The sequence below is a fragment of the Silurus aristotelis genome (assembly GCF_946808225.1).
Source record: "Silurus aristotelis genome assembly, chromosome: 6".
Classification (NCBI taxonomy): Eukaryota; Metazoa; Chordata; class Actinopteri; order Siluriformes; family Siluridae; genus Silurus; species Silurus aristotelis.
This window is the reverse complement of record NC_139579.1, coordinates 30298708-30319068: the sequence shown is the minus strand read 5'-3', so window position 1 is coordinate 30319068 and position 20361 is coordinate 30298708. Positions and strand designations below refer to the sequence as shown.

The 20361-nt window shown below is 39.1% G+C and overlaps 1 protein-coding gene across 5 annotated transcripts in view; it reads right to left on the bottom strand.

Annotated features, from left to right (window-relative positions):
• Positions 1-15359, bottom strand: part of larp1b (La ribonucleoprotein 1B) — a 55827-nt gene extending 40468 nt beyond the window's left edge. The window contains exon 1 of one of the 5 annotated variants that reach the window (XM_083544568.1): positions 14421-15359. In XM_083544568.1, coding sequence (XP_083400694.1) covers positions 14421-14766 — 346 coding nt within the window. In that variant the 5' untranslated portion in view covers positions 14767-15359. The remainder of the gene's footprint in view (positions 1-14420) is intronic. The other 4 variants (XM_083544565.1, XM_083544564.1, XM_083544567.1 and 1 more) reach the window with 4 other exon arrangements.
• Between the last annotated feature and the right edge of the window lie 5002 nt (positions 15360-20361).

Below are 20361 nucleotides of genomic sequence, written 5' to 3'. Positions count from 1 at the left end.
GTGTGTGTGTGTGTGTGTGTGTGTTAGACAGTGTGAACGACACCCACCCCTGGGAGTGTCAGAGGTCATTTATCACTTCGGTGTGGATGTGTCTGTTGATAAGCCCCCGTGCGCGAGCAAGCCGTGCAGGGTGTAACGTCGCTACGCGAGATACAGACGTACTCGCGACGCGCTTTCGCTTAGAGCTGCCAAAAACGAGAAGAGCTACACCCAAAACGAAACAGAAGGATCACTCCGTTCGACACACACGCCGCACATGAAAGAAGAAACAAACACGGCAGGTTTTTTTGTATTCAAATCAGTCAAACTGTCAGCCAAAAGCGCTCCGGTTAGCTAGGAGGTGGTGTGTACGCATTCTTAAAACACCGTCTAAGACCACGGTCGTGTTAATCGTCTGAGAAAACAAAGGCTAAAGAGAAGACACCCAGGATTAACAAACGCACCGAGAGCTTTCGCGCAACAACCACGAGTGTCGTCACGTAAAAAAAACTTGCTTAAGAAGCAAGAAAACTGCACAAAGTTGCAAAAAAAACTATTAAAAACATCAAACCTGAATGGTGCTTCCCGGTGCAAATTTTGCCATCAGACATGCTTCGTTTGCCCCCGAAAGAGAACGGCAGAAGTCTTCTTTATGCACCGAGTTGTTTGTGTATGTTCCAGGTGTTTTCTGTAAAGTCCAATTATATTACCCAGAACTCCATTCTTCCCCCTGTGTTCTATGTTGGTGTAGGTAGGTGTTTGTGGACTGGTTGATTGCTGCAAAAATCCATAGCAATAGTTTTTCCGGGTCCGCGGTCATTATGAGAGCGGCCACTAGAGGCGATTCGCTGACGACCATGTGCTGTTCGTTATTACACGCGAGACTGCACGCTGCATGGAGAGCGCTACATTATATTTATTATTTATATTTATTAATAATTATATTCATATTTCATTTAGCACATTTTCATGATTGAGTACTGTTGTTTTTTGTTTTTTTTGTATTAAAGTCCAGTACTATTTTACCTGGAATGTTAAGTTTGTTTTTTTTATCCAGTATCCATTTTGATTAGTCAGTTATCAGCAAGTAAGTCTTAACCTAGCTATTGATAAAATTCAAAACCAGTCAACCTCTACTTTAAAAAAATATAAATAAATAAAAAAACGTTCTTTCAGAATTCCTAGCGAAATTCTGAAACTCCGGGGTCATATAATTGCAGCCTAGTGCCCATTTCGGACATAAGAATATACCACGAAGTATGTCTACCACAGCCACAGTGTGCAAGAAAATACAAATTTCCCTATTTTTTTCTAGGGGGTAAAATGTTGACATTTTTTTCCAGAATGGAAAATTCCAAAATGTGAAGTGACCTACCCATGACCACCTACAAGTGAACACGCTGTACAGGCATATCGGACTATCAAGGACCATGCTTTGACACTCGGGTTTTATTCCTCGTTCATTTTAGATTTTTTATTTTATTTTGGGTCATGTGATGCACTGCAATTAAAAATCTACACACATACACATTGAAGATCCCACAGAGGTCTTAACCCTAAACACACTAATTTGACTAGTTACATGCAAACAAATTAATCCAGAGTGAAAATCTTGGACTTGAACGAACACTTTATGCTACTAAGCTTTGCATGGTAGCAAATCTATATAAAGTGGTACATGGGTAACCTTAACACAACGTCCTCTCAACAATAAAACCCATCTTTGCTACTGGATTAACTGTCCAACCAGTGACTGATGACTGCTCAGAAACAGTTATTTATATTTTAATATTTGCATTTATTAAAATAAAATTCCTTTGAAAGTCTGGTCAAGACTGACTCCATCACAGCTTCACTACCGGACAGACTGAATCCACTACAGTTCATGTACCACCAGAACCTCTCTACTGAGGACACCATTGCTCATCGTCTCCACACAACGAAGAGCCACCTGGACTGCAGAAAAGGGAATTATGCAAAAATGCTGTTTGTGGACTACATCGTTTAACGCCATAATTCCCTCCATGGTCACCTTTAAGTTGGAGGTTCTGTGTCAATGGATTTTCAACTTCCTGACTGACAGACCACAAGCCGTATGGGTGGGCAAACACCTCATCCACCCTCACCCTCAGCACTGGAGCTCCTCAGGGTTGTGTCCTGAGCCCCCTGCTGTACTCACTGTACACACAAAACTGTGGCCATTTCCAACTCCACCATCAAGTTGTTGTGGTGGGCTTGATCTCTAACAACTATGAGACGGCCCACCTACAGGAGATGGTGAACATCAAAAGGTATCCAGTGGAGAGAGTGGACACTTTCCCAGGTACCTAGGTGTTCACATCACACCCTGGTGAAGAAGCCCGGCAGCGTCTGGACCATCTGAGGTGCCTGAGGGAGATTAAACTACCCTTTTAGGTGCTAAAGACTTTCTACACCTGCACTAATAAACTCATATCTAAATCTGTCCATCATCGTCACTCCCAATGAAAATATGCAAATTTTGCCTCACTTCTCTAACACACTCTCCATTGCTTTGCACTGTTGAACCCAGGTACCTGAACTCCTCCACCTTCTCCACCTCTTCTCCGTGCAACCGCACCAATTCAATGCCCTCCCTCGCATTCATACACATGTACTCTGACTTTCATTCCTCTTTTCTTGGCATTTGGTAGACACCCTTATCCAGAGTGACCTACAATTATTTATGTAACCAAGCTCTTGAGGGTTAAGGGCCTTGCTCAAGGGCCCAACAGTGGCAACTTGGTAGTGCAGGGATTTGAACTGACAGCCTTCAACAGTAATACATTTTGAAGTGATTACATAACATTATTATTACTATTATTCAAACAATTAAGTGATTGATTAATAATAACCTTACATTGTGGAAGAAGTTTATAAGGTTAATTCAACTTGCTGTAATCTTAAATAGCTCCTAGCTCTTTTTTTCACAGCATCATGGAATACTTTCATATATAAATAAATTAATTAAAAGCAGACGTGTTAAAGTATGCTAAAATAATTAGAACAGTTAAGTAAAACATATCTTTAAAAAAATATTAAATGGAAAAAACAACAAATACACATCTGTATTGCACAAATTATGTATAACAAATATTAACCATTTAATTTTATATACACACACACACACACACACCCCACACACTAGCTTCGATTAATCCAACGCACATTTTCATAAAAAATATAAATAAATAAATAAAAATAGGCGAAATTAAAACCTTCAAAGCAAAACACATTTATTCACGACATCCTTTCTTTACTCGGATATAAAAAAAATTCAAAATTTCATCACTAAACATTTGTATTACTGATGCGCCAAGTCACAAACATCAAGCACTAAAATCCGCCATGATGTGTACATCCGGCAATTAAAACCGTCCGTGTGGAAACGTCGCAAAAGTTCATTTTGGTGTCCTGATGATTTGTCATTTATAGCACCATAATTACTTTAAAACATTTACGAATATTTTGTCTTCATGCTTTATGTTGAGTTTGGTTTCACTAATAATAAACAATAAATAAATAAACACCACAATACATTTGCATAAAGCTTAAATATTTTGTCCATGTTGATTAGAGTAATAACATTTTGAAAAGTGTTAATTTAAGGTACATTTAGAACAGATAGAAATGTGGTTAGATTAAGTTGTGATTCAATATTTGAATCGATTGTCAGCCCATATATAATATATATATTAAAAACACACAAAAACAGTATGACATTGTGAAGATTGTGATACTAGCATGCTGGTTTATCACACAGAGGGCTGGACACTACAGATAAAAGTCAGATACGGCGAGAGAAAGCTCCCATTTGTCATACATTGTGTTTGTAACAAAAACAAAAAGCAGCAAAAGTTTCCACAATGTTCCCTCTCATATCGGCAGTAAAAAAAAAGAATAATTCTAATAATTTTTCACAATTTTTTCCTTCAATATGTTGAGGCGATGTAAGTTTATGTATTGTATGAGTAGTGAATGTAACATTTCATGAAACGAACAAAAAATATATACAATAACTAATAGAAAATCACTTTGAAAGCAAAAAATAAAACAACACCTTTATGTTGAATGAACCCCAGAGCTCTAAACCCTACATCAGAACCTGACGTAACAAACAACCACAAATCTTAACAAGTAAACTACAAAACCTAGCGGATCTATTTCTCTTTTATTATAGAAAAAAAAAAAAAAAACTGTTTTAATTTTAAAGACGTTCAGTCTGCATTTTCGAAATAGTTTCCGAAATTGCTCGTCCTCACATACTCGATCATTAAAACCCCAAGATTTCATTCACATTTCCGAGTCATTCCAATCTGGCATTCATGTCCCCAGTCTCATGTTCATGTAGGTATCTTCATGTTTCAGTTCTCATCGAATTGATTTGAACGCAAATGCGTGTTCATGCTCTTGGATAAAAAAATAAAAAGTGCAGGGTGAACGTTCTCGAATCGCGTCAAACGTAATAACTGGCGCAATAATCAACTGCAGTACGACAGCAAAAGAACGGGTCACGTGATTGCATCGGGTGACTAAAAATTCCTTGTTGGTTTTGAACATCTCGGGTCGATATACAAATGGAGCTTTCAAGTTTGTCTGCTTTGGATAGTATTTTCCAATAGAAAGATTAAAATTAATTCATTAATTCAAATCACACGTCGCATTATGACTTTTTTTAGTTGGCGGCTGAGCATTTCCTACAAGTACGTGGAGCCACGCAGCACATTTTCTTCTCTGCCACATGTTTTCTGGTGAACGTACCAATTAGTTACACTTGGTGTTGGTGTGTTAATGAGCAAATTCCTTTAATCCACGTGTGTTCCCCACTTTGCTGAATCCATCGTCGCCTTTTCAGTGACACGGAGAATTTATGAGGCTTTAGACATTCTGAGAACTGACGGTCAGCTCACAGCTGTTAGCCCACACACACACACACACACACACACACACACACGTAGTATCACTGCATGGGCCGGTGTAAGCAACAGGTGTTAATAAGTGTAAAACTTTCCATATAATAGCCCACTGCCTACTAGAGCTATAAGACTGAATCAGACACGTCGATCCCTATTCATATAATAATCAGAATATTTGCAAAACATCAGATCTCAGCTTTCTGGAGATGAAGTGCCCTAGTGCTGAGGTCTCCAACTTTCCAGTATTGAGAAGGTTCATTTTGGAAAATAGTGAAATATTCGGCAGAATTAAACAAATCATTTACAAAATTATCAGAACAATAAAAAGCTGAACCTGCCACGAGTGTGGAAATGATGTTTTCTAAAATTAAAACATCAATACAGAAACAAATCTAATAAAACGGCACCGTATCTTAAGAGATATTCCACAAGAACCTTATTGAGACCCGCTAGCAACTGTTCCACGAACTGGTCCCAGGTCACGGCCTGGTGGGTTCGGGACCTTGATTCATTCCGATTGGTCAGAGGATTTTTGAGTATGGCATTAGTTCGGTAGTAACAAGTTAAAAAGATGAGTGTATGGCAAAAAAAAAAACATCACATGCTCCAAAAATAATCTTGTTTTTAAAAACGTTCTGAGCAAAACCTCTTTTTCTGCAGGGTGGGAATAATAAGTCTCCAGTGTCTGACAAATGGGTGACGTCGCTCTGAGACAGGAGAGGATCGATGGAGGACCGTTTATAGCTGCTATAAGGTCGTGCTCGTTGGCAAGTACAGGAATAAAACACTAAAAATGTAAAGAGAGGACAGTATTACCTCACCGGACCTTAGCTTTCCTATGAGTGTACCTCATCATGGTTACAGATTGTGAAAGAAAACGAGAGGCGGTCCATCCAGTGTTTATATTTGGATTGAGACGAACATAATCACAAGAATGTTGTAATAAAGTCTGAGATCCTGCTACAGCGTGATCTACTCCAGCATCGTCCAGAGGAATTTTGTTGGAACGGATACTGTGTGTCTAAATTAAAAACAGCCTCTGGATTAAACACTGTCAGGAAAATTGTGTCTCACTTGTAGTGTGCATGTTATAAAACAAACTACAGGACCACTTTCAAAATGGGTAATAAAAGAAATATTTTTTATATACAAATATATACACGTAGACAGATACATATATACATGTGTGTGTATATACACATACATATACACATATATAAAATAAGGGCTGACAAACTTCAAACGGCACAAATTTTGCTGTACTGTATTAACATTTTACTTCAGTTTATAATAAATAATTGTATTTTTATTAATAAATGTAATTATTTCAACATAAAACTCCATTAAAACAATCCCCTAAGTTTTTTGGACTATCGTGCTCTCCGCGAGAGACCGGGAAAATTAGCCAAACTAATTAGTTACGTGGCAAATGCAATTCCGCGATAAACCAGAGAGGGCGCTAGAATCAAACCGCGGTAAAACGGTGGATTACTGTATACTGCATAACACAGTACTACACACACAATTCCCTCTCGACTTTTGCCTTCCAATCCACACCAAAACTGCAGTTTTCAGTTCAGTAAAGTGCATCAAAATGAAACCTCAGCAAACATTACAATCTCCAAAAGTCCAAGACTGCTGAATTGACAGTAATGCTCACTGGGTATTTAATAAGCCCGGATTTATCGTAAACTGCACAAGCAATGCTGTAATCTACAAGCGCTTCCTTTTCATGTTGTCAAACAAATGAAAATATCATTACTGACAAAAAGGTCAAGGGGCAGTCACCCTCACTCATGTCCGACACGTTTTCTGTCCGATCCATTAGCAAGGGAACAGCCGGAGTACACAATTTTTTTTAAAGCAAACTTCCCAGACGGAAAACAGTCGTCATTTAGAACTTTACGGGTCTGCAGTGAAAGTGTTCTCAAAACGATCTCACAAGTTCTCACAAAGTTCTCACAAGTGCTCAAACCGTCTCTTCTTTTCTGCTTGTGTGAATTTTTTACTCTGGCGGCATTTCGGTTTCATTCAATTAAATAAATAAATAAATAAATAAATAAAATTACCTTCTCTTGTTATATTTTATTATAAATAATTTGCCTCGATGCATTTTTTATATGCGAAATTACTTGAATTTATTCAAATCGTTTCAGCCCTAATCACAAAAATCTTGAATGTTTTTATTGTTTTCTTTTACAAAAAAAAATCCTTTCATTTCTAACACTAAGCTAATTCAATGAGATGCCTGGATTATTGCCTTAAAAAAAATGCAACAGGAAATTTTAAATAAATATACAATTTTCACAATTATACAATTTGTAATCTATGGTTTTATCATTTACCTCAGTAAAAGTACAACACAATGAACTGTCTCTTAACTTCTGTACAAATTCTGATTACAAAAATCTTCAATTCATTATTTAAATCATAGACGATTTCCAGGAAAAAGACAATAATACAGAAGAATGTGGGTATGCCAGCAAAGAAAGCAACGTTACGGGACGGATCGCTTTTCAGACGAGAACGTAAAGACCGTTTTGCATGCGAACAGAAAGAAAGTGTGCTTGAGGAAACGGAGTCTTCACGTGAACTGGGGGAAATTCTCTGGGACTCTCAGCTCATTTCCTTATAAAAATACGCCAGGTGTATGTGAGACTACGGATGTTTTTTTGATGTTTCTGAGGCATTTCTAAGTTAAGTTTATACACTATATGGACATAAGTGGATACCTAAATATAATACAACAATAATAATAATAATAATAATAATAATAATCATCTTTGTTTTATGTAGCCCCTTTAAAAGTAGCATCTCGAAGCGCTTTTTAAATAAAAGATTTAAATACATAAAAAATGATAACAAATTTTAATAATAAAACAAATAAGAAAAATAAAATAAGTAAATAAACATCACAGTATAAGATTCATGTTTGTTTTGAGCACCCCATTCCGCATTTACCTCCATTCTTCTGGGAAGATGATCCACTAGATTTGAGTGTTCTTGAGGAGATTCCTTCAGCCACAAAGGTTTTAGTAAAGTCAGCTTCTGATGTAGGTGAGGAGGCCTGGGGTTTCAGTTCCTCAGCGTTCCAGTTCATCAATATGCTCAATAGATTTGAGGTCAGAGCTCTATAGCAAGAGATCTTCTACTAACACCATGAAAACCATATCTTCATAAATCTGTCTTTGTACACAGGGGCCTTGTCATGCTGGAGCAAGTTTGAGTCTCGCAGTCCAAGTGAAGGGGAACATTTCACGTGACCACATCCGAGGGCATTCAACACAATTATGTTCCTTTAACCACAAAATCAGGTATCTCAATACTTTTGTCCATGTAGTGAAGTACACACACACATACAATGGGGAATATGTATGTAGAAACATGTAGATACAAGTCAGGTTAACCATCAGGTCAAACATCACAATGGAGAAAAAAAAAAAAGTATGAACAAAAGCCCCTGGGGTTAACAAAGAATGGCGCAAAAGAAGGAGGAGAATGAAAGAATAAGAGGAAAAGCTGACATGAAGTCACTCAGATATTCACTCTTTACAACCGTGGTGAGCAGAAAGGCATCTCAGAATTCTAAACATGTCTGAAACCGACCCTCAGAAACGGACTTTACCGGCCAAATGTGCTTCTTCCTCAAACTTTTACCACAAACTTAGAGTCGCACAATCGTATTTGGAAGCTGTAGCATGAACTTTTCCCTTCGCTCGCACAAACTCAGCTCCTTGAAGATATGCTTGAGAAGCTTTAGAGAGGAAGATCTCCCGCTCTAGAGCTCGGATCTCAACCGTACTTAAAAACCTTTGGCACTGACCCCAGGCCTCCTCACCTCATCTGCATCTACAGCTGACTCGACCAACACCCTTTTGGCTGAATACATCTCCATAAGCACACTCCGCTCCAACACAATTCTAGCAGAACATCTTCCCAGATGAGTGAAAGTCATTGTAACAGCAAGTTTCTTTTCGGCTTCTCCCGTTAGGGGTCGCCACAGCGGATCCTCCGCACGTTTGATTTGGCACATGTTTTACGCTGGATGCCCTTCCTAACGCAACCCTCCCCAATTTATCCGGGCTTGGGACCGGCACTAAGAGTGGCTGGGGATGGTTCCCTGACCGGGAATCGAACCCGGGTCGCAGCGGTGGGAGCGCTGCATCTTAACCACTAGACCACCAGGGGACCTTCATTGTAACAGCAAATTGGGACTAAATACGTATGTTCAAAAAGCACATAGCGATCTTAAGCTCAAACTTTTGTAAATACAGTAAATACAAACGCCATTGTGCAAATCCTCGTTTATCTCATTTGTTCAATTAAACAATACAGTAATATAAATACGAAACAGCCACGTTAACTGAGAAGAAAAAAAAAAGAAACGATGACGCCGTTACAAGACATTTCATAACAAATTCATTACTACAAGCACAAGATCAACAACACGCACCACTGAACTCCAGAGATTATCAGCTGAAAAGACGAGCGAGTCCGTTTTTCTGCTTCGCCTCTACAACCATGGAGCACACTCGCTTCGGATACTCGAAGCCGAGGAATCTGAACTGCCGGGTTTGCAGCGAAAGGGCATGAAAAATACTTTCGTCATGTCACTATAGAAACACGTGGCCACGCATGAACTGTATACGGAGGGCTGCAAAAAAAAAAAAAATCTAAATAAATAATAAAAGAAATAAAATGTGTTTAAAAAAATAAAAAATAAATAAAAAAGAGAACCGGTCATGAATTTTCACTTTTTTTTTTTTTTTTTTTATAAATATCACAATTTCCTGGGGGAAAACCCCCCCCCTTTTTTTTTTTTTTTTTTTTTTAATGAGAATTTCCAGTATATAATTCTCTCATAAAAAAAAATAAATAATAATAATAATAAAAAAATGAACAAAAAATAATAATAAAATTAAATACAAAAATAATAAATTAATTTAAAATAATATATTTATAAAAAATTGAAAATATATATTAAGTGGTGTTGGTGGACTCTTTAACCGCCTGACAGCTCAGAGGTTCGATCATGAGCTCGGGTTACTGCGAGTGTGCATGGAGTTACACACGTTCACCATGTGTTCGCTTTGGTTTCCTCGGACTTCCTTCCCTCTCGTGGGGACTTTTTTTGGTAAGATTTTTGGTTTTACAATTTAATGATCAATATTAATAAACTAATATGAATAAAAAATGTTATAATAAATAGAAATAAACGGGGGGGGGGGTGGCACAAAATAGAAAGGCTACTCTAAAATAGTCGCAAAGTGTAAACGAGTGTCGTGTGGCGTCGTGTGTATTCCCGTCGCGAAGTTTCCAGATCTACCATGTGCATGCTGGATATGAACGAACGAAGGAAAACCGCTAAGGGCAGATAATATCGGACATTTTTGAAACATGAAACCTTGTATAATGGATATTTCACGTGTTTAACGCAATCTTATGATAAAATCGCTTTTTGTATTCCTCAGGCACTTTAAAGCGAAAATAAATAAATGCCTTTTTTTTTTTAAAGAAATTAATCAATCATATGCTTTATTACACCACCCCGGTTTCATGTACACCACATGCTTTGGAGTGAGTTCTTCCTCTTATACCACAGTTCCATTGTTGAACGCAGGGATGAACGACGCGGATTTTAGCGCGTTTTTATAATTAGAGTTGGTGTTTAAAAATCAGTTGGTGTTATAAAATCAGTTCCTGTTATCACGTACGTTATAGCAGCGATAAACAGTCCTTCCCTCACCAGCGTCTCTCTCTCTTCTCAAACTTTCTCAAAATACTTTTGGGGACACAATGTATGTTTTAGTCACATGACCCAATTACATGAGACTAAAAAATACCTTGTGTCCCAAAAAGTATTTGTTCACCCGACTTTTCGAGCCATATGTGGTTCTTCTCCAAAGGACGTCTTGAAATTTTCCCTTCGCTCGAACCAGGTGACCCAAACCTGTTCCAGCATGACAATGCTCCTGTGCACAAAGCCAGCTCCATGAACATATCTGCTTTACATGGGTTGGACTGGACGATATCTTGCAACAGAGTTCTGAACTCAACCCTACTGAATATTTTTGAGATGCATTGGAATGCTGACTGCACCCCAGGGCTCCTCACCTCACCTACATCAGTAGCTGAATGTGAAGTGGAATTTTAAAACAAACTAAAAAAAACACGTGACTCCTAGGGTCAGGCGTCCACAAACTTTTGTCCATATAGTGTACCTCATCGTTTCTGAGGACATGTCCACATTAACACGTTTTCATTTAAAAACACATTTTTCTCTCCGTTTTTGGCCTCCCGTCCACACCAAGGCGCTGTTTCTGAAAACCGCAGTCCCTTCGAATCAGCAGTTCCATTAAAAATACAAGATTGTTTTAAGGGACCAGAAAATTCAAATTTACACGAAGTGACTGACAGAAGCTACGTCAGGGCGTGACCTTTCCAGAAAACACAAAATGAAGAAACGTCGATTATCGCTATGTCACAGCTTCCACTTTTATACACCCCGGGTTAAACTATAAAAACGAAAATCAACATAAATACGTTGTATAATTTATTTATTAGCATTAAAGCTGTTTTTCATGTTACGTTCCGAAACGGCGTCTGCGCGTTTATACCGAAATTAAATCTTACATCATAACCGATTGGATTCGGAAATTCAACTGCGCCGTGGTGGAAATTATTCGAGGTAATTTTTATTAAGCCGTAACTGTTACAATTATATTGTGAATCTCAAATACGGAGCGATTTAAATTTTACGATTGTTGCTCGTCAAACTGTATATGATCTCCATGTAGCACGGTGGGATCTCAGTTGTTGTGATAATCGGACTGTACGACGGTCAAAAAACGTCAAGAATCAAAATCGTGCGAAGTTTGACGTGCGCGTTCTCTCGCTAGCTCGCAGCAAACAAAAACAATCTGCAGCGCTAATTTTGTTTATGATCAAAAAATATATAAACATCATACAAACACTCCTTTTCCCTACAGAACTCAATACATGTCTTCTTCGTACATTTTTCTTGAGGTGGTTTGAAGTTGTCGCAAACGAACTGGCGATCGATTCAATTTAAACTACTATTAAAAACGTTTCTGAAAAACCCTCTGGTCCCCTGCCTACATCATAATCCAATTCAATTAATTTTTATTTGTATAGCGCTTTTAACAATGAACATTGTCTCAAAGCAGCGTCACACAGATAATGTGGTGATTAAAAGTTAACATGTTCTTTATAAGTAAGTTTGTCCCTGATGAGCGAGCCGGTGGCGACTGTGGCGAAGGAAAAACTCCCTGAGATGGCATAAGAAAGAAACCTTGAGAGGAACCAGACTCAAGAGGGAAACCCTTTTTCATCTGGGTTGCACCGAACGTCCATTTGTAGCAGATATACGATGTTGCGTGGTACAGTGAATATCAAAAGCGAAAAGTAGTCCATAATAACAGTATACGGGTCCGAATGTTATTCCTTTATCACTAGCCATTATCAGTTATTAGTATTAATATATAAGCGCTTGTTGTGAAGAGAATTAAAGACAAACAGAGACGCCATAAACTCGCATTCTCTCAAATTCGAGGTGATCATTTATAAGTTCTCAAAAACGGACACCTGAAAAAGCTACGGAAACGGAAAGTCCTTCTCGGTGCGATTTCTCTCAGGTTGACACTCGAGCTACGTTACATTACGACGCGTTGCTCCTCAGTCGTCATACAGATTCTAGAGAAGGAAAAACGGGAGAAACAACATCCCTTAAGAAAATTTGCGGGTTTTAGAAAATGAATGAAATGAAATGAGTGAGTCATGGCAGCGTGCTCGGTCTCGCTCGACACGGAGCACGTTTATCAACTGGGACTTTCTTTCAGATAATTACTCCTGGTTTGGGAGGACACACACTTACACACACTTACACACACGACGCATTCACGGCTTTTTTGCTCCTCCAGATACAAATATTCATAGTGCTCTTATCAAACTGGCCCTGGCTGAACGTAATGCCTCGATTCCAAGTGGAAAACAGGGCTTTTTTTTCCTTAATCACAAAAAAGAGGAAAAATACAAGCTGATTTTGTATTTTATCTCAAAACACACGTGTTCTTAAGAGGTGTTGACCCCCGCGCGCTTGACCTTTTTCCGTCTGGATCAAGCGTGTTCGCGTGAACTTCAGAACGCGTGGGTGTTCGTGAAAAAGCCCTCGATAACACTTTAAAATACAGCTACGGAGCGTGTAGCGACGGTGTTAATATCCTAAAGCTTCTTTTCATTCAGCCACGACGCCACAGAGTTAGATTTAAACTCCAGAGTTGCAGTTGTCAGCACTCCACGTGTTCCAGTGGGGCAATTTGATCAGACGACGCTGGACTGGGGGAGGGGATCAGCACTCGGACACGGACATGGGGTGGGGGGGGGGGTGGGGGTTAGAGCCTCTAATTCTGCCCTCATCAGCAAGTCTGTCCCAGCCATTTAAACCTCTTCTCATTGGTTTAGGCTTTCCATGTAACCCGTCCTCCGTTCCTGCTCATAGAGGAAAAATCGTAACTCGAAGCACAGACTGAAAAAAGGGTCAAGATCAATAAACGTTTCTATGAAGTCTTTTTATTACGTATAATGACGCGATTTTATTTGTGAGGGAACGTCTCAAGCACAATAATGCTTTCTAACAAGATTTCTGCACCAATGTGAGCTGTAAACTTAAAAACTATCCCATTTGCTCTAATATGATAGATAGATAGATAGATAGATAGATAGATAGATAGATAGATAGATAGATAGATAGATAGATAGATAGATATTTTGAATACATTATTCTAATTATTAGGGGAGCGTTTTTGTAACTCGAGGGCAAGCATGAAGTCACAACATATGTTTGCAAAGTCGAATCTGCACTTATTTCTGCACAATTTTTTTTTATTTTTATATAATTTGCACCAAAAAAAATTATTACGTCATAATGTCTCATTTCTTTGTTTTGTTTTTTTTAGACAAAACATTCATTGGAAATAAAACGTTTTATAATCAGCCTTTTGTATTAATTTTTATTTTATTTTTTTCTACAACAACACATTTTAATATTAAAAAAAAAAAAAAAAAAAAACCGTTGCACTAATAAACAAATTAAATAAATTCGCAGGCTGCAATAGTACACATCTCTACGACTTAGCAACTTCTGTCCCTGTCCCAAACGTCTTCCTGACAAACACCTAGTGGACAAGGTAGTGCGCATGCGTCGCTGTTTCACGCGCTACGTAGGGCGCCTATCTAGGGAGCAGGCAGCGGTTTAGAATGCAGCCTCGCTCAGTAACTTCCCAGGCCACTGCTAATGATAATACTAATAATACTAATAACACAACGGCCATTAAAGGCTCAACCCATGTTTTTTTTCCTCTTTCCTTGTCAATTAGTGCAAATGATACACCCTAAAAGGCCTCTTTCAGTTAGAGGAATAATGTGAAAGAAGAAACGTGCACAAATAAAAACAATAAAAAAGGAAGGCGTTGAACGGTGAAAGCCTACCCGTGTCTTGGGTGCTGTTTGTCGGGTTGTTGGGAAAACACGACGCGCTGTTCCGCGTCCACGGGTTCACTTTGGGCGGTGGAGCCTCGGTCACTTGCTTCTTGTCCGTTTCTGCATTTTGGTCGTTTTCCGTTTGACTCGTGGTGCTCGATCCGTCCACTTTGGCGTCCATCGCCCCCTGTTTTGGGGGTTTCGACTCGACTTTCATATGTTTCGTCTCGACTTTCGGAGCTCGCTGCTGCTGCTCCTCCTGCTCCTGCTCAGGACTCTTCGGCGTGTTCGACTTCCCCCCGCTGCTCTGGTCGCCCTCTCCTACCAGACACACACTCGCCCCTTCAGCTGACATGCTGCAGAATAAACACACTCCACCCCGGGTTTATCTGCCAGCGTCCCAGCGGCGTCCCGAACCGTGGAGTCTTCTCTCTTTTTTTCTGTTTGTTTTTTTTGTTTTTTTGTTCTCTTGCACGAGTTATGAACAAACTAACCAGTCAAAATAATTAAACTCTCCAACAAGCCATCTCGTTAAGATCTACAGCACTTAGAGAAGAATTTCCACCAGACAACAAACCAACTTTCGCTGCCTCTCCACGTTTCTGATCAACTTGACGTTTGGGCCGAAGTGCCGTGAACCTAAAAGGAAATAACTACGAATAGCCACGAGTCATTGATTCGCTGATGGAAGTGAACTCGGTACTGACACCTAGCGACCGGATGGCGGTACTGCAGCGTAGCGGCGCCACCGTTACCTCTGTAAGGACAAACTGACGTGGCCCTACGTATCAGCTGAACACGAACACACACACACACACACACATCAGCTGAACATGCACAACATACACACACGACATCTGAGCATGCGCAACATACATGCACACACAAACAATAGCCAGATCATGCAGAACATATACACATATATACACACACATTAGCCCGAACATGAACAGCATACACACACATCAGCCGAATATAAACATCACACACACATCAGCCAAACATGCACAGCATACACACACACACATCAGTCCAACATGCATAATACACACATCAGCCAAACATGCACAGCATACACACACACACACATCAGTCCAACATGCATAATACACACATCAGCCAAACATGTACAGCATACACACACACATCAGTCCAACATGCATAATACACACATCAGCCAAACATGCACAGCACACACACACACACAAACACACACACACACACACACATCAGCCAAACATGCACAGCACACACACACACACACACACACATCAGCCAAACATGCACAGCGCACACACACACACACACACACACACATCAGCTGAACATGCACAACACACACACACATCAGCTGAATATACACAACGCACACACAAACATCAGCCGAACAACACACTCACACATCAGCTGAATATGCACAACACACACACACACACACACACACACACACACACACACACACATCAGCTGAATATGCACAATACACTAGCCACCCTCACTACTGTATATGTACACACACACACACACACACAAGTTCAACAAAAACTCACTACTCAGACTGTGCACACACACACACACACACACACACACACACACACACACACACACACAAACTCAATGACACACACATGCATACATACTCATTCAGCGCACAGGAGCTGGCTTGGGGTGTGTGTGTGTGTGTGTGTGTGTGTGTGTGTGTGTGTGTGTGTGTATGTGTATCTCTACTTGTCCTACTGTCAATACTACATTCTTTGATATGTTTTGAATTGTCTTGTTAAGAATCATATCTTGACTCTGTGTTCATAAAAATAATACATAGTGCAGAAAACAAATAATGGAAATAAAGTGTGACTAGAACTTGTAAAATATATTTGTAAGTCTGTTTTAAGGTCTTTTTTTTCCCATTTTTACATTAAATCAATGACCATATTGTTGTAGCACACATTCATTTGAGTGAAAAATTAATTTCCCCTCAGTATAAACAGATGTTATGAACACTGTTCAACATTATTATTTAAATGTGAAGAATAAGTCTATGGCTATTTTTCTGCATATTATAAAGTCTTCTGGCTCTTTCTGGCTCTTAGTTCTTTGGGTCTAAAATAACATCATCACAGACTCATGGATGTTTTTCTCACACCTCACCTTGCGGACCACTATTCAAGAAAATCCAGACTATATGAATATTCAAAACAGAAAGAGCGAATTTACATATGCATATTATATTTAGTAGGGATGTGCATCACCATAACCGATGCGATTTGCATCTGGATGCAAAGCCAACAATATTTTACATTAAAGATACATACGAAGCAGCTACTAATGTGATGTGATTTCAATTCGATTCAACACAATGTGATTCGATGCAATAGAAGAAATATGATGCTATGCAACTCAATATGGTGCAGATAGTTCACTTTTATTTCAGTTCAGACGGACAACAAATCATCAGTTTACTTAAGTGCCTTTTAACTTCTGACAAACAGGCCTTTATAGTGCAAAAAGAAAAAAAGATGCAATAAAACCAGACGTTCTTTTCTTGTACTGTCTGCAGGAAGATGCAGCTCTACCTCTGCCATGTTAATCTGTATTCTATGTGAAACGGTTCAGCGAGGAGAAATCGATCTACATACAAAATATTGGTCACAAAGTATTGGTCACTTTATGAATAATAAAAGTATATCGCACCTACTAGTAATTCTATTTAAATAAATATTTTTATGTTCCAAATGATGCTAACTTGTATGCAGTGCAGTTTTTTAACTCGATGCATCACATCGTTAACTTTTATGCCGATGCACCGTGCATGCACGTGTGTGTGCGAGTGTGTGCGCACGTGTGAGTGTGTGTTTGGTTTTTGAATTACATTAACTGTGAGTCAGCATTGCTACAGTAACCAGTCCAAATAAAACGGCACCAGAGGATACCAGAGGAAGCAGTTTGTGTAAACATGCAAATTATGTGTAACTGGTGTACATTACGATTTGAATCAGGGTCAGGATTTGTTCTTGTGTGTGTGTGTGTGTGTGTGTGTGTCAAAGAGAGTAAGACAGCTCCAGTGGTCTAACAACTTTCAGATATTACATTCGACCCCACAACTGATTCAAAAAGCAGCTGCACGACTTGTTTTTCACCTTCCTGAATTCTCCAAAACCACCCCAATGCTACGCTCCATTCACTGCCTTCCTGTAGCTGCTACAGCAGATTTAAAACATTGATGCTCACCTACAAAGCCGTTGTATGGTTTAGAGACAGTGGCATTGAGTAAAAGACAGGAGGTGGAGCTGGAGGTGGCAGAGCTGAAGTTGTTAAGATTTTTGTTGGGAGTGAAGACGATGGACAGGATTAGAAACGAGTTTATTAGAGGGACAGCGCATGTAGGATGTTTGGGTGACAAGGTGAGGAGGGTGAGATTGAGATGGTTTGGACATGTGCAGAGGAGGGACATGAGTTATATTGGTAGGAGAATGCTGAGGATGCAGACACCAGGAAGGAGGAAAAGAGGAAGACCAAGGAGGAGGTTTATGGATGTGGTGAGGGAAGACATGCAGGTAGTTGGTGTGAAAGAGGCAGATGTAGAGGACGGGGGGGGGGGGGGGGGGCGGTATGGAGACGGATGATCTGCTGTGGCGCCCCCTAATGGGAGCAGCCGAAAGAAAAAGAAGAAGAAGAAGATCTACAAAGACAAAAACGGACCACAGCATATCTACCTTACAGCATTATTTCTGCCCCACTTTCCCTCCAACATCCACCACCACTCCACTCATCCCTCTATCCCCAAACACTCCGCAACTGGTCCACTATCTCTCAGAGTACAAGTAAGACATGCTTCAAGATTCTTCTTTGTCTTGGAACCAAGGTGGTGGAACAAACTTCAGCTTGATATCTGAACAGCTGAGTTACCAGCAGGCTTAAACTGACGTCTTAAGACCTACCTCTTTCTGCAGTACCTAAATATTTTCTTATTTTAAGGGGGTCCCCGACTAAGGATTTACATAGTCGAATCAGAATTGTCACATAAATTGTTACATGGCAAATCAGATCAAATCGAATTGCCTGTGCGAGCGCGATCTAAATGCAGCGCAATGTTGATGCACCGAAAAAACAATCACAAATTAATTTACAGAAATAAATTAGAACAGAATAAACCTTTACGAAATCTCCCGGGGGTTGGATGTATTCACGCAAGTCAAAAATATTTATTAAAAGCTTCTTTCTTTTCCGTCAACGTATTGGGGGAAAGCCGGAAAAAAAACGTCTATTTGAAATCAGACATTGCGCACCCCCATATAAACAAAATAGCACGATCCTAGATACATTTGCATATCGACCCTGATTGGCTCCTGCATATTATGACATCAGAGTCGATTCCTTCAAACATATTTTCCAATAAGTTCCTCTTGTTTCTTAAAAGCCACAGCATGTACAGGTATTAATTAAATATAAACACTTTAATAACTCATTATTAAGCATCCTCTTGATAGTCAAACTATAGTATTTATTAATGACAGAAGGAGAATCAGAAAAAAAGGGCAGGAGGAAGCAAAGGAGGAAGGAGATCAATAGTAGTAGAAGGTACAGTGCTAGGGGAGGAGGAAGAAGATGGGGGAGAAAGAGGATTAGTGGTGTACCTGCTAAATAACGTTTACTTATTAGCACGTTTTAAAAACGCTCAAAGTACGTTTCCCCCTCATTTACATGTGATGGCTGGATTTAGCAAGTAGTTCACGTGCGCTAATTAGCCAGCTCTTAAACAAACCAAGTGTGTATTCAGGCAGCATAGCCCAATTTAAACACACATTGCCAAAGGTAACATCATATATGTGTCAAAGTCAGTTAGTTTTGTTGGTTATGTTTTATGAAGAAGACCGACCCTGATCCTGTGTGGTAATATTTATGCGTGCAATACATTTTTAATAGAATAAACAGATTGTCATAAAGTAATTAGTTGCTCAGACGGTACTCAGACTCTAATAACTAATTAGCGGCTCACTATTATCTGCTATCAGCTGCTTTTCAGAGACTCGTCCAGTTTACACAATGCAATGAAACATGCTAGTTAACTAAATGCTACTTCCAGGTCAGAGTTTTCAAAACATTACTATGCTAAATCCCTGTCAGAGAAGCAAGTTGGAGTTATCTGTGAGTTTATTGATTTATTTAGCACCTGTACAGCAATTATACCTTTGTAATTAAATAACATTCAATTTTGATTTAGTCTAATGGGAGGTGTAGTGTAGTTAAGCTACAGACACAAATCTGTAGTTCAGATACAGTGAATTTATATACAATACTGCCCTCTTATGGTAAACTTTATTACTGCAAGGTCATAAAAAAAACCCCAACGTTGGACGTCTTTAGATGTGGTAGCATTTAATTGTCCTTTGACTTAAAATAGGAGACCAAAACCTGTTCCAGCATGACAATGCCCCTGTGCACAAAACCAGCTCCACACATACTGCTTTACACATACAATACTAACACCATTGTGGCTAAAATAATTTCCACAAATCTCCACAGAAATCTAGTGGAAAATCTTCCCAGAGCGTTTGAGTTTATTATAATAGTAAATGAGGCTAAATGTGGAATATTTAAAAAGCAAATCTTATGCTCGGGTGTCCACAAACTTTTGTCTATAACATGTATATCAGGAACACAAACATTTATCGCTGTAAAGACATGTGACATTTTTGTTTGCCTTTAAATCAGGGTTAACGATGATTTCTTTTTACAAATTTCTTTTTACTTTCTCAAGAAAGTCACGTAGAAGAAAGTTTCAATATTATATTATTATTATTTTTATTAATATCATTATCAAAATCCATCCAGGGACCCTGTGATGCAGCAGAACCGCACATTACACCACTGTGTCACAATTCTTTGTATTAGTCTTTAAAAATAAAAACACTGTTCCCTTTTTCAGTCCGCATTTTGTATCCCTTTGTGA